Raw genomic sequence first — 15531 nt, forward strand, 5'->3', positions numbered from 1 at the left:
TAATTTCATGGCTGCAATCACCATTTGCAGTGATTTTGGAGCCCCCAAAAATAAAGTCTGTCACTGTTTCCACTGTTTCCCCATCTATTTCCCATGAAGTGATGGGACCAGATGTCATGATATTAATTTTCCGTATGTTGAGTTTTAGGCCAACTTTTTCACTCTCCTCTTTCACTTTCATCAAGAGACTCTTTAGTTCTTCTTTGCTTTCTGCCATAAGTGTGGTGTTATCTGATGTCTGAGGTTATTTATATTTCTCACGGCAATCTTGATACCAGCCTGTGCTTCATCCAGCCTGGTATTTCCCATGATGTACTCTCAGTTCAGTTCAGTTCAGTTCAGTCGCTCAGTTGTGTCCAACTCTTTGTGACCCCATGAATCACAGCACGCCAGTCTTCCTGTCCATCACCAACTCCCGGAGTTCACCCAAACCCACATCCATCAAGTCAGTGATACCATCCAGCCATCTCATCCTCTGTTGCCCCCTATCCCTCCCAACATCAGAGTCTTTTCCAATGAGTCAACTTTTAGCATGAGGTGGCCAAAATACTGGAGTTTCAGCTTTAGCATCATTCCTTCCAAAGAACACCCAGGACTGATCTCCTTTAGAATGGACTCGTTGGATCTCCTTGCAGTCCATGGGACTCTCAAGAGTCTTCTCCAACACCACAGTTCAAAAGCATCAATTCTTCGGCACTCAGCTTTCTTCACAGTCCAACTCTCACATCCATACATGACCACTGGAAAAACCATAGCCTTGACTAGACGAACCTTTGTTGGCAAAGTAATGTCTCTGCTTTTGAATATGCTATCTAGGTTGGTCATAACTTTCCTTCCAAGGAGTAAGCGTCTTTTAATTTCATGGCTGCAGTCACCATCTGCCGTGATTTTAGAGCCCAGAAAAATAAAGTCTGACACTGTTTCCACTGTTTCCCCATCTATTTGCCATGAGGTGATGGGACCAGATGCCATGATCTTTGTTTTCTGAATGTTGAGCTTTAAGCTAACTTTTTCACTCTTCTCTTTCACTTTCATCAAGAGGCTTTTTAGTTCCTCTTCACTTTCTGCCATAAGGGTGGTGTCATCTGTATATCTGAGGTTATTGATATTTCTCCCTGCAATCTTTTTTTTTTTTTTTTTAAATATGGAACGCTTCACGAATTTGCGTGTCATCCTTGCGCAGGGGCCATGCTTATCTTCTCTGTATCGTTCCAATTTTAGTATATGTGCTGCCGAAGCGAGCACTCTCCCTGCAATCTTGATTCCAGCTTGTGCTTCTTCCAGCTCAGCATTTCTCATGATGTACTCTGCATATAAGTTAAATAAGCAGGGTGACAATATACAGCCTTGACGTACTCCTTTCCCTATTTGGAACCAGTCTGTTGTTCCATGTCCAGTTCTAATTGTTGCTTCCTGACCTGCTTTATTGATATACTCTACATATAAGTTAAATAAGCAGGGTGACAATATACAGCCTTGATGTCCTCCTTTCCCGATTTGGAACCAGTCTGTTGTTCCCTGTCCAGTTGTAACTGTTGCTTCTTGGCCTACATACAGATTTCTCAGGAGTCAGGTCAGGTGGTCTGGTATTCCCATCTCTTGAAGGATTTTCCACAGTTTATTGTGATCCACACAGTCAAAGGCTTTGGCATAGTCAATAAAGCAGAACTAGATGTTTTTGTGGAACCCTCTTGCTTTTTTGATGATTCAGTGGATGTTGGCAATTTGATCTCTGGTTCCTCTGCCTTTTCTTTTCTTTTTTCCTTTATTTTTTTTTTTAACTTTACAATATTGTATTGGTTTTGCCATATATCAACATGAATCCGCCACAGCCTTTTCTAAAACCAGCTTGAACATCTGGAAGTTCAGGGTTTATGTACTATTGAAGCCTGGCTTGGAGAGTTTTGAGCATTACTTTGCTAGCATGTGAGATGAGTGCAATTGTGCAGTAGTTTGAATATTCTTTGGCATTGCCTTTGGGATTGGAATGAAAACTGACCTTTTCCAGTCCTGTGACCACTGCTGAGTTTTCCAAATTTGCTGGCATATTGAGTGTAGCACTTTCACAGCATCATCTTTTAGGATTTGAAATAGCTCAGCTGGAGTTCCATCACCTCCACTAGCTTTGTTCGTAGTGATGCTTTCTAAGGCCCACTTGACTTCACATTCCAGGATGTCTGGCTCTAGGTGAATGATCACACCATTGTGGTTATCTGGATCATAAAGATCTTTTTTTGTATAATTCTTCTATGTATTCTTGGCACCTCTTCTTAATATTGTCTGCTTCTGTTAGGTCCATACCATTTCTGTCCTTTATTGTGCCCATCTTTGCATGAAATATTCCCTTGGTATCTCTAATTTTCTTGAAGAGATCTCTAGTCTTTCCCATTCTATTGTTTTCCTCTATCTCTTTGCATTGATCACTGAGGAAGGCTTTCTTCTCTCTCCTTGGTATTCTTTGGAACTCTGCATTCAAATGCGTATATCTTTCTTTATCTTCCTTGCCTTTAGCTTCTCTTCTTTTCTCAGCTATTTGTAAGGCCTCCCCAGACAACCATTTTGCCTTTTTGCATTTCTTTTTCTTGGGGATGGTCTTGATCACTGCCTCCTGTACAATGTCAGGAACCTCCGTCCAATGTTCTTCAGGCACTCTGTCTATCAGCTCTAATCCCTTGAATCTATTTCTCACTTCCACTGTATAGTCATAAGGGATTTGATTTAGGTCATACCCGAATGATCTAGTGGTTTTCCCTACTTTCTTCAAGTCTGAATTTTGGAATAAGGAGTTCATGATCTGAGCCACAGTCGGCTCCCAGTCTTGTTTTTGATGACTTTATAGAGCTTCTCAATCTTTGGCTGCAAAGAATACAATCAATCTGATTTTGGTGTTGACCATCTGGTGATGTCCATGTGCAGAGTCTTCTCCTGTGTTGTTGGAAGAGGCTGTTTGCTATGACCAGTGCGTTCTCTTGGCAAAACTCTGTTAGTCTTTGCCCTGCTTCAATTTGTACTCCAAAGCCAAATTTGCCTGCTACTCCAGACATATTTTCATGTTTTTCTTTGGCAAATAGCTAGTAGTAGAATATCTTCCTTGGTGAGGTGTCTGCTCATATTTTAAAAGCAGATGCCATTTAAAAATTTGGGTGGTTTTTCTTATTTTTGAGTTGTTGAATTCTTTCTATTTTCTAGATGTAAGCATTAAAGCAGTAGTCAGCATTTACATTTTTGCGTCTCATGAATATTATTCATAGGTGAGCTTAGAGTATTCTGTGATTATGTTTTTTTCTTGTAAACTTGCTTAACTTAGAGCTAATAATTGTCTCCCTTCTCCCAAGTTTATTTGCTTGGTATTCTGTTAACACATACATTTGTAATCATGGTTAAATTATCTGCAAGATGTATAAATCTCTCAATGCATTCAAAAGCATTAGTTAATACTTCAGTTGATTTCTTTCACTCTGTCTCTCTCTCTCTCTCTTTTTTTTTTTTCTTGAAAACATCCTTCCTAGAGCTGTCAGCACAATGAACGGAAATGGCTTGCTCTCAAGTTCATCTCTGAAATTTCATACTCTTGAGATTTATCCTAAAGACTTCCAGAGAGAAAGTCAAATAAACAGGATTAGGAAAATGGCCTTGGCTCTTTCAACAATAATATAGACATCAGAAAACAATGGTGCACTGCCTTCAAAATTTTGAGGGAAAATGATTTTCAACTTAAAATTCTCTCCAACCAAACTCTCAGTAAAGTGTGAGGGGAGAATAATGCCATTTTACATTATTATGCAAAAGTCAAGAAATTTAGCCCCTATGGCATCTTCTGAAGATGTTATTGGAAGATGCGATCTAAAAAAACAAGAAAGAAGACAGGAGATCTAGGAAACAGGACATCAACTCAATAGAGGAAAACCAGTATCTTCCTGGACCACTGCAAGACAACTACACTACAACTTGAGAGCAGTGAGCTCAGATTGGGACAGTAAACTGGACAAGAAAGGATGTTTCCAAGAAACAAAAAGAGAGAGAGCGTGAGACACCTGAAATATTGACCGATGCTTTAAAATGCATTGAGAGATTTACAAGCCTTGTAGAGAATTTGACCATAATCATAAGTGTACATATTATACCAAGCAAACAAATAAGCCAGTGGTGGGGAATTGTGGGAGAAAGACAGGGACTCCTTCCTGGGTAAGCATGAAATTCACAAGAAAGGAAATAGAACCATAGAATACTATAATTCAGCCATGAATAATACTCGCAGTTCAGTTCAGTTCAATCGCTCAGTCCTGTCCGACTCTTTGTGACCCCATGGACTGCAGCACGCCAGGCCTCCCTGTCCATCACCGACTCCCAGAGTTCACTCAAACTCATGTCCATCAAGTTTGTGATGCCATCCAGCCATCTCATCCTCTGTCGTTCCCTTCTCCCCCCGCCTTCAATCAACCCCAGCATCAGGGTCTTTTCCAATGAGTGAGGTCTTCGCATCAGGTGGCCAAAGTATTACATACTCACAAGTCGTAATAATGTAAATGCTGCTTACGGAGTGAAAGCTTTTGATACAAACTACCTGGGGGCTTCCCTAGTGGCTCAGTGGTAAAGAATCCGCCTGCCAACGAGCCCTGGTCTGGGACAATCACACATGCCTCGGAGCAGCTAAGCCCACACACCGCAAGACTGAAGCGCCTGAGCTCTACATCCTGTCCTCCGCAAGGAGAGAAGCCACGTCAAGGAGAAACCTGTGCACCGCAACTAGAGAGTAGCCCCTGCTCACTGCAACTAGAGAAAGACTGCAGGCAGCAACCAAGACCCAGTGCAGCCATAATAGTAAGTACGTAAGTGTTAGTCGCTCAGTCATGCCTGACTCTTTGTGACCCCATGGACTGCAGCCCACCAGGCTTCTGTGTCCATGAGATTTTCTAGGCAAGGATACTGGAGTGGGTTGCCGTTTCCTTCTCCAGGCAGGGATCAACCTGGGTCTCCTGCACTGCAGGCAGATTCTTTACCAACTGAGCTACAAAGGAAGCCATAATAAAAATAAATAAATCTTAAAAAAAAAAAGACTTGCTTAAAGAAAGATACAGAAGGCTGCATTTTCCCCCCAGTGTATTTGGCTGCAACGAGGTCTTTATTGCAGCATGGGAGATCTTTAGTTGCAGCGTGGGAGATCTTTAGCTGTGGCATGCAAACTTCTAGTTGCAGCTTGTGGGATCTAGTTCCCTGACCAGGGATCGAACCCAGGCTCCCTGCATTGGAAGCATGAAGTCTTAGCTGCTGAACCTCCAGGGAAGTCCTAAGGCTGCCTTTTGAGGATATGTGGAGTTAAAGTTCAAATTTCCTTTTCCACGGTGGGAAGTCAAAGATACTATCCAAGATGGAAACATCACGAAACAGCATATAGGTTTATTATTTGGAAACGTGGAAGTCAATATCAGGGGGAAAAAAACCTGCTGAAAAAATATTAAATGCTTATTTCTAGAAAGTGGACTTCAGTTATGAAGGGACTGGACAGGACAATGCGGATTTTGACTAAAATTTCAAAAACAAAAAAGGAGATTAAAATAAAACTTTAATAATGTAAATACTGTCAATTATTAAATTTAATAATGTAAATTATTTATTAAAAGTTAAATTTATTAAATGTAAATTAAATCATGTAAATTCTAGAATCCTCCCACCTTACCGGTATCTCACAGACCTCCCACATTTATCACGTGTCTGCCAGGCACTCAGTTCAAAGCTATCATCACGGAGGGACTGAGGACTTGGCCCTCCACCTGGAGTTCTGATAATCTTTGCTCCCTGCACTGATATCTCAGGAATTCTGCATCTATCTGGAAAGGAATCTTAACATTCGATTTCATTTCCCTGAAGTTACTCACCTGTAAACGGGAGTGATAAGCCTAGCTCAGAGAGGAATTGTGAAAAGGCAATGAAAAATATGCATGCTTGGCACTTAGTAATAAATATGCATGCTTGTATATTTAGTAATAAAAATATGCATGTTTGGCACTAAGGCTTGGCACTTCGTAATAAATAAGAGAAAGCAAACATCATTCACTTATTATTGCGCCGTTGAGAAAGAGGGCGTCTTTGAAAGCTGTCTGTGTGAAACTTGGAAAAATCTTCCCTTGGGGGACTGAACTCGTCCTTCTCCAACCTGGCTTCTTCTTGGGAGCTCCCTCCCGGTGGACTCCGGACACGGTTAGCTGAGGGCAACAGTCCTGCCCAGAGTGATGTCCCAACTCGATCCCGGAGCTGAAGCAGAAAGTGGGGGACAGGAAGTGAGCGCGGGTGCCGATTGGGCGAAGAGCGCGGCGCGGGGGCAGCTCGGGGAGAACCCGGCTGGGAGGGGAGGGGCGGGTCCCAGAGCAGAGTCGCCCAAAGTGCCGGCGATGGCTGGTCCGGGGCGCGCGCGCGGGGGGCGCCCGCGGCCGGCGCTGCTGCTGCTGCTGCTGCATCTGCGGTGGCCCCAGGTCGCCGGCGCTGCGGGTGCGCCCTGGAGCGGGCCGGGTACCACCCCGCACCTGCAGAGCATCTTCCTGGGCCGCTGCGCCGAGCAGATCGCACTGCAGAACCCGGAGCTGCGGTGAGCGTGGCTGGGGGCTAGGGAGCCGGAGGGGGAGGGGAGTGGGGGGAAAAAGGGTGGGGTGGGACAAAGTGGGAGGGAGCGGGGCGGGGCGGGGGGGATAAAGGGGAGGGGAGGGATAAAGGGAGAGGGGAGTGAGGCAAAGGCAGAGTGATGGGATAAAGGGGGAGGGGTGGGAAAAAGGGGGATGGGGGTGGGACAAATGGGGAGGGGTGTGGGATAAAGAGGGAGGGGGGTGGGGAATCTACTGGGTGCTTGAGTGCGCTGTAGGGGTCTGGAGGTGAGTCATGTGTGTGTGTGTGTGTGTGTGTGTGTGTGTGTGTGTGTGAGTCTGTAAAGATGAAGAGAAGGGTGTAGGTGGGGGCTCGTGGATGGGGATGAGGCAGCGGTGTGTTTGGATCGCAACCAGCTTAAAATATAAGCAGAATGCTCAGACCCAGGAACGTGGTCCCCAGCTGGAATTCCGGGAGCCCAGCTACTTTGAGAGTTCAAATTTCACATCTTGTCATTTAGAGGGCGTTTAAACGTCTGAGTCTCTCTTGCCAGCACTGTGGTTCTTAGTAATTTTTGTTCCTTCTTGGGACACACCTTTTCAGTTTTCACAAGGCCCCTTTTTTGTGCCATTTGTTTTTATTGAGACGCATTTTAGGCAAATAAAAAAGAACAGAGAGTAACGCAGGGAACACCCATGCTATTCACTGCCCAGCGTGAGAATAACAGGTAGGAAAGGCGTGGGAAATGTTTTTGGAAAGCCAGGCGGGACTTAGGCGTTCCTGAGGGCTCTGGAGGTCATGCTTCCTTCCTAGCGGGAGGTGGAAACCCTTTTCCACACTTGGTCCTCACTCCTGATTTTACTAACAGGAGGTCCTGCCTGTCCACCTGATCTCACCTGGCCTCCAAGCCCAAGATGCACCTGTGTCTAAGTGAAGGGGCACCTGAAGCCAGGAGCCCATGTGATTTATCGGGATCTTCTCCTTCTAGCTCCCTGCATTCTCTGCCACCTCTGTGAGCCTGTTCTAAGTTGCACAAGATGTATGTGGCGCCTCTGAAAGACAATTCTACTGTCAGCTTTCTAAATCCATTACCAAAGTTATTTTCCTTCCTCTAGTGAACTGGGGTTAATGCATGAGTCATGGCAATTTTCTGTCTTTTTTGTATGCCCACTTCTGCAGTGCTGATATTTGACAAAATTGCTCATAAAAACACTTGGAGAGAGAAGAGGAAATGTATCACACTGGAATGTAGTCTTAAAAAACGAACAAACAAACAAACAAAAAACCCAAACAAACATGTGCTTTTCTGCAGGGACAAGAACTGCACAGCCATCTGGGAAGCCTTTAAAGTGGTGCTGGATAAGGATCCCTGTTCTGTGCTCCCCTCGGATTATGACCTTTTTATTAACCTCTCCAGACACTCCATTCCCAGAGACAAGGTAACCCTACCTTTGGACACTGTTCTGCTTCATCAAGCAGCCAACTCACAAGGAGTGCCAGTTGGCTGGTGGGAAGGTGGTTCTGTTTTCACTTGTGCCCCTGGGTCTCCTGCCTGTTGTGGGCAGAAGGTGCTTTCTTAAGTCAAGAACTCAGTGTGCAGGAACCACTAGAACATCAGGGTGTCACCACACGTTTCCCACGGGACCACTGCACCTGGCCAGTTCTGAACAATCTCCATCCTAACCTACCCCAGAGGCTTGAACATTGAGGACTTCAGAAAACCCCCTCCCAATATCCTTCCAGGAGGCCAGTCCCTCCTCTCATCAGGCCTTAAGATGATGTCCATTCAGGCCCAGTTTCTTTAAGAAACTGGTTAACATGTACACAAGTGGCTTACGTGTGTGTATCCTGTCTGCACTCTAATCCCTAATACAGTGAAAGTAAATGAAAACATCCTTGTAAACTGCTTGTTTAGAACAACACCTTGAGTTTAGAGAAAGCTAGATACCATTTTTATTTCTCTGACATAAATTCTTTTTTTCTTAATGAAGGACATATTTATTTTTGACATAAAATCTTTAAATTGTAAAGTCATGTAGCACTGATGTTTACAAATGAAAACATCTGACTGGTTTTGTTTGTTTGGTTTTTTTTTAGGTAAAGGCAGGTGAATGGAACTGGGAGGTTCAAACGTATAATAGGCTAAAAATGTGCTTTTTGAATATATGTTGCCATTTGAATCTTGCAGTTGCTCTGTCAGTGAGAACAGGAGCTGTTACTGTGTTTTCTTTTCTTTTGGCTGTGCTGTGCAGCACGAAGGATCTCAGTTCCCTGACTAGGAATCAAACCCTCAACCCCTGCAGTGGAAGTGCAGAGTCGTAGCCATTGGCCTGCCAGAAAAGTGCCTGCATGCATGCGTGCTAAGTTGCTTCGGTCATGGCTCACTCTTTGTGACCCCATGGACTGTAGCCCACCAGCTTCCTCTGTCCATGGGATTCTCCAGGCAAGAATATTGGAGTGGGTTGTCATCCCCTTCTCTAGGGGATCTTCCTGACCAAGGGATGGAACCTGCATCTCTTATGTGCATTGGCAGCTGGGTTCTTTCCCACTAGCGCCACCTGGGAACGCTCAGGAAGTGCCTGGGAGCTGCTGTGTTTGTTCTCCTTTCTCATAGACTTTGACTGATAGACTCATAAACACCGAGCCTTTCTTATGTACCAGGCGTTGTTCTCAGGGTTTCAGTTGCAATGGGGAACACAGTCTGCCCTTGGGTAGCATCCAGTCTAGACCGAGCCCCTGGTTGGGATACTGAGGATATGATGGTGTGATGAGGGGAATATTGTTATTTGTGTTATTAGTGTCTGGAAACACTGGAACTTTATAGGAGAAAACTATAAAGTCTAATCTAAAAGCAATGTGTTTTTGACGCATCTTACCCTTTAGGAATCCATCTGTGATTGTACGTCATCTTAGGCACAGCTGTGAGAGAAGAGAAAGGGTTCATACTCACTATTTTCTACGTGTGGAAACTGAGGCAAAGGGAAATGACTTGCTGTGTTCATGATCACACATTTAGGGTGTGACAGACCCAAGATTCGAACCCAGGTCCCTTGATTTAAAAAAAAAAAAAATTCAATCATTTTTTAAGTACTAGAAAATGTAAGTATATGTGTGTGTGTGTGTGTGTGTGTGCTTAGTCACTAAGTCATGTCCAAATCTTTGTGACCCCATGGACTGTAGGCCACCAGGCTCCTCTGTCCATGGGATTTCCCAGGCAAGAATATTGGAGTGGGTTACCATTTCTTCCTCTAGGGGAATCTTCCCGACCCAGGGATTGAACTGTGTCTTTTGCATCAGCAGGCGGATTCTTTACCACTGGCCCACCAGGGAAGCCTCTATATATGTATCTACCTACCTACTTTGTTTTTACTGCTGGGAAAATATTTTGTTAACATTTACATGTTACCCTTGCAATAAAGGGAAGAGAGCTGGTGTGTGTTAATCACTCAGCCACGTCCAACTCTTTGCAACCCCATGGACTATAGCCCACCAGGCTCCTCTATCCATGGGTTCTCCAGGCAAGAATACTAGAGTAGGTAGCCAATCCCTTCTCCAGGGAATCTTCCCGACCCAGGGATTGAACCCAGATCTCCTGTGTTGCCACTGTCTGAGCCATCATCTAAGCCATCAGGGAATACCTATCTACTTTTTTTCACTGCTGGGAAAATATTTCATTAGCATTTGTATGCTGCTGCTGCTAAGTCGCTTCAGTCGTGTCTGACTCTGTGTGACCCCATAGACGGCAGCCCACCAGGCTTCCCTGTCCCTGGGATTCTCCAGGCAAGAACACTGGAGTGGGTTGCCATTTCCTTCTCCAATGCATGAAAGTGAAAAGTAAAAGTGAAGTCGCTCAGTCGTGTCCGACTCTATGCGACCCCATGGACTGCAGCCTACCAGGCTCCTCAGTCCATGGGATTTTCCAGGCAGGAGTACTGGAGTGGGGTGCCATTGCCTTCTCTGATTTGTATGCTACCCTTGTAATAAAAAGGTTTGCTGGTGGCTCAGATGGTAAAGAATCTGCCTGCAATCTGGAAGACCCAGATTTGATCCCTGGGTTGGGCTTCCCATGTAGCTCAGTTGGTAAACTATTTGCCTGCAATGCGGGAGACCTGGGTTCAATTCCTGGGTCGGGAAGTTCCCCTGGAGAAGGAAATGGCAACCCACTCCAGTATTCTTGCCTGGAGAATCCCATGGACAGAGGAACCCAGCAGGCTACAGGCCATGGGGTGGCAAAGAGTCAGACACTACTGAGCAACTAACACACATCTGCAATAAAGAGAAGAGAGTTGGTAGCCTTCTCCAAGGGGTCAATAAAGACAAAGATAATGTTTGCCTGTCATAAGGCAAGTCTCAGTTGAATGAAAAATGGTTGTCTTGACTTGTCTTGATGATGCTGTGCCTGAAGGAATCTGTTGTGGTTTTATGTTTTCATTTTGTGCTGATTTTTCCTCAGTCCCTGTTCTGGGAAAACAACCACCTCCTTGTCACCAGCTTTGGAGAGAATGGCCGCCGCTTTGTACCGCTCTGCAACATTCTGTATGGCAGGGTTGGAGATTTCTTGAACTGGTGTCGACAGACAAATGCCTCAGGTAAGACTTCTGCATGTATCACAAGAAAAGTCAGTGTTCCTATCTACCATGGGACTTCCCTGGTAGCTCAGCTGGTAAAGAAACTGCCTGTAATGCAGGAGACCCCGGTTCTATTCCTGGGTTGGGAAGATCCACTGGAGAAGGGACAGTCTACCCACTCCAGTATTCTTGGGCTTCCTTGGTGGCTCAGCTTAAAGAATGCTCCTGCTGTGCAGGAGACTTGGGTTCAATCTCTGGGTTGGGCAAATCCCCTGGAGAAGGGAAAAGCTACCCACTTTAGTATTCTGGCCTGGAGAATTCCATGGACTGTATAATCCATGGGATTGCAAAGAGTCGGACACGACTGAGTGACTTTCAATGCATTTGCCATTTTTGTTAAATGCTTTCATATGTATTTATCTCATCTGATTGCCCTCAAACCCTCCCAGGTAAAGCGGTCATAATAATAATAATTAATAACAGTAATAGGGAGCATCCGTCTTTGCTAGGTGCTGTTCTAAGCACTTTACATATGCAGTATGTTCCCTACATATGAACGAGTTACATTTCAAGAGTGTGTTCGTTAAGTCCAATAAGGTAAGCTAGGTACATGACTAACACAGCTATATACTACTGTATTGTGATAGGTTCATAATACTTTTCACACAAACAATACATAAAAAACAAACACAAGAATAAAGAAGACATTTTTAACCTTATAGTACAATACCTTGAAAAGTAGAGGACAACAGCTGGCATACCCAGGCTGGCATCCAGTCAACAGGCAAGAAGAGTTACTGACCGGAAGAGAGAGAGGAAGTGAGAGATGGTAGAGCCGAAAGATCATCAGCAATAGGAGACGGAGGGCAAGCTGTGATTTCACTCACGCCCGTTGAAGATGGTACAGGTTAGGGTTCCTTGCTGGAACCAGACGCACACTCACATCTTTGAAAGTTCGCAACTTGAAGCTTTGTAGTAGGGGAGTTACTGTATTAACTCATTGAATCCCTGCAACGGCCCCATGGGACAGTCCTCTCTGATTCCTATTCTGACAAACGAGGAAACTGAGGCACAGCAAGGCTGACACATTAGCTCAGGAGTGCGCAGCATGTTAGCAGCACAGTTACACCGTCTGACTTCAGTCCTGCATGACTCTGTCTCACTATCCTTAGAGGGGTAAACTGAGGCTGAAGGCAGTTAAATGACTTGAGGAACTGGGACCAAGATTCACCCCTCTTCCCACTGGTTCTGAAACCACACCAGACCACTAGCCAATATTTTGAAATTCAGATTGTTAACTGAAAAAGAAAATGCACAATGTTAGAGCTGTGAGTCAGTTTTATTTAGGGCAACATGAAAACTATAATCTGGGAGACAGCATTTCAGATAGCTCTGAGAAACTGCTCTAAAGAGGCCATGGGGAAGGTCAGTGTTATGTATGATTTCAGTGCAGGGGGTGCATACAGTCAGGCACTCACTTTGGCAAAGACTGGCTGCCAGTCACGAGGAGCAGACATCACCACGAAGGATTTTAGTGCTTTTCTAGGTACGAGGAGATGCAAGAATTGGGTTCGTTAAAATCTCTTGAAAATATCTGACTATCCGAAGACCTGTTCTGCCAGTTTTTCCCGGAGCACAGAGCGTCTCATTCTTGATCTCCACCCTAAACTCTTTTCAAGGGGTGTTGAAGGGCAGCAACTGCAGCGGCTCATGATTTAATCCTTGTAGAGGTGGATGGAAAGTGCCAACTTGTAGTTGGCGAAATCACAATGAAAGTTAAAGTCACAGAAACTGACCTGATGGTAATGCAGACGCGTCTCATTCAACGACTCCCGCTGGTGATACAGCGGTCTCTGCCCTCAGGGAGCTTGTAGCCTTGGTGGTAGGTGGGGGCGGGCCATTTAGTCCAGAGATGTGTACTCTGAGGCAGGAAGAACTGGGCAGTCAGGAGTAAGCAGAGAGAGACACCAGCCTGGATCCGAGACTCCAGAAGCTTCCCGAGGCTCTTAGTTCTCGGTGAGTCTTACACACTGAGCAGGAGCAAGGCCAGCAAAGAAGTGGGTGCAGGGAGGTGGCCCTTTCGTGAAGACTGGAGAGTCTTCCTCCCTGGGTATTGGAGTCACTTTAAACGTTAACTTCAGTTCAGTCGCTCAGTCATGTCTGACTCTTTGCAATTCCATGGACTGCAGCACCCCAGTCCTCCCTGTCCATCACCAACTCCCAGAGCTTATTCAAACTCACGTCCATCGAGTCGGTGATGCCATCCAACCATCTCATCTTCTGTCATCCCCTTTTCCTCTTACCTCCAATCTTTCCCAGCATCAGGGTTTTTTCCAAGGAGTCAGTTCTTCACATCAGGTGGCCAAAATATTGGAGTTTCAGCTTCAGCATCAGTCCTTACTGATGGGTTAACTTACCGTGTATAACTTATAGGTTAACTTACTATACATAAAAGTTAGCTTACTGTGTATAAAATAGACAACTATTATAGAGGTCCTACTGTGGAGCACAGGGACCTCTACTCAGTGCTCTGTGGTGACCTAAATGGTAAGGAAATCCAAGAGAGTAGATATATGTATATGTATAGCTGACTCAGTAAAGAATTCACCTGCAATGTAGGAGGCCCAGGTTCAATTCCTGGGTTGGGAAGAGCCCCTGGAGAAGGAAATGGCAACCCACTCCAGTACTCTTGCCTGGGAAATCCCATGGACAGAGGAGCCTGACTGGCTACAGTCCCTGGTGTTGCAAAAAGTCAGACACAACTGAGCCACTCACACACACATAGCTGATTCACTTTGCTTAAACTAACACAACATGATTAAGGAAACTATACACCAATAAAAATTTTTAAGAAAGTTAAAAAAAAAAAAACGTTAACCTAAGCTCAGTTCTGTTTCTCCTCCATTCATTCATCCATCTTAAAGTTCGTAGAGTACTTGCTCCACGCCAGTGTTTGCTCTTCTAGGCACTAGGAGCACAAGAGAGAACAAACCATCAAATCAACACCTGATCCTTACGGGGGTGAAGATAAGACCATAAATAGGCAAGTGATAATTTATAGTCTGCCATACTATGAAGTATGCTATAGTCTGCCATACTACAGAAGGCTATGGAGAAAAACCAAATAGGGAATAGAGGGTAGGGAGTGCTGGCTGATGGGGAAGGGAGAGGAAAGCCTTGCAGTTTTACATGGGTCCAGAAAAGGCCTCACTGAGAGGCTGGTATTTGAGTAGAGGGCTGAAGGAGATGAGGAAGTGCCGAGGTCCAGCCCTGGCTGATCCAGGGTATTCGAAGCGGGGACGGCGTCGGTGACTTATTTAAATATTAATTAGAGATATAAAGAGTAATAGAATGAGGATAGCTCAGCAGGAAAATTCAGTGGAGAAAAGAGGCTGAGTAGCTTGGTTTACGCGGGAAACCAATAAAACTTCAAGACAAGAAGCTTGCACCACTTACGTAGGCCGCAGGCGTCTTTCCGTTCTCCTGAAGGAGAGGAGACACTGAGGCCTCCCTGGTCGGATCTTAGAAGCCCAGGCATACTTAGTAAGCATGGCGGGCTCCGCACTCCAGATGGAGACTCAGCCAGAGTTTGAAAGAGAGAGCGACACGGGGAGACCAGTATTTCGAGAAACTGATCCCAATTCTTTATTTTCCATGGTCTACTTTTATACACTGAGATGTTATGCAAAAGTCACGCGGGGTCAGCAGTCCTGACTTTTATCAAAGTCAGGTGCTTCATACAAATGTATACAGAGGTCTTAGGGGTGTTACATCATCTTCTGGCCAGGGGGCCTGCTGACAATATACGACCCTCTCCTTGTGACAGCGGTCAGTCAACCAGGACACTTATTTCTCCAGGGGTGATTATTCTTAAAACAGACGCCACCCAAATAAAGTTACATTCCTATAGGGTGAGGGTGTAGTGGGTTTTAATTAAGGAAAGAATTTACTTAGCCTAAGGTCTAATGTGATTAATATCAAAAGTTAATACTTATTTCTTCTATATATTCATTAATGTGTGTAAGGGCAGGGGATGTGGAGACTTAGCAACAAACATTGGCTCAACAAATGAAAAACCCTTCACCAATACAATTTCTAATCAGCCCATTATACTTATACTAATAGCTTTCTAACTTCTCTAAAGAACCTGTTTTTAGGTTTAAAGCATCTCATGCCTCTCACGGTTGGGAGGCTGTGAGCAATCACATGTGGCTGGACAAGCCTGTCAGGCAGGCTACAGAACCTTCAGAGGAGTTTGTAGGTTGAAACACTCCTATCACACCCAGGAATTATTATTAACTGGAGCTCTAAGTTAACTCCTTCTCTGAAAGAGGTGGTGGGGGACAGCCCCCCGCAAAGTCAGAGGTGTAGGTGAGAGCACAAAGTA

General features: G+C 44.9%; 1 protein-coding gene and 1 non-coding gene across 2 annotated transcripts in view; one reads left to right on the forward strand and one right to left on the reverse strand.

Moving 5' to 3' along the window:
• Positions 1-1138: 1138 nt before the first annotated feature.
• Positions 1139-1245, reverse strand: LOC139183750 (U6 spliceosomal RNA). The gene has a single exon (XR_011567367.1). It is a non-coding gene; the product is annotated as a U6 spliceosomal RNA (small nuclear RNA).
• A 5118-nt stretch (positions 1246-6363) lies between these two features.
• The window catches only part of BST1 (bone marrow stromal cell antigen 1), a 29807-nt gene continuing 20639 nt past the window's right edge, over positions 6364-15531 (forward strand). The window contains exons 1-3 of the mRNA XM_019962089.2: positions 6364-6583; positions 7889-8015; positions 11030-11165. Coding sequence (XP_019817648.2) covers positions 6390-6583; positions 7889-8015; positions 11030-11165 — 457 coding nt within the window. The 5' untranslated portion in view covers positions 6364-6389. The remainder of the gene's footprint in view (positions 6584-7888; positions 8016-11029; positions 11166-15531) is intronic.

The sequence above is a fragment of the Bos indicus genome, chromosome 6 (genome assembly GCF_029378745.1).
Source record: "Bos indicus isolate NIAB-ARS_2022 breed Sahiwal x Tharparkar chromosome 6, NIAB-ARS_B.indTharparkar_mat_pri_1.0, whole genome shotgun sequence".
Taxonomy (NCBI): domain Eukaryota; kingdom Metazoa; phylum Chordata; class Mammalia; order Artiodactyla; family Bovidae; genus Bos; species Bos indicus.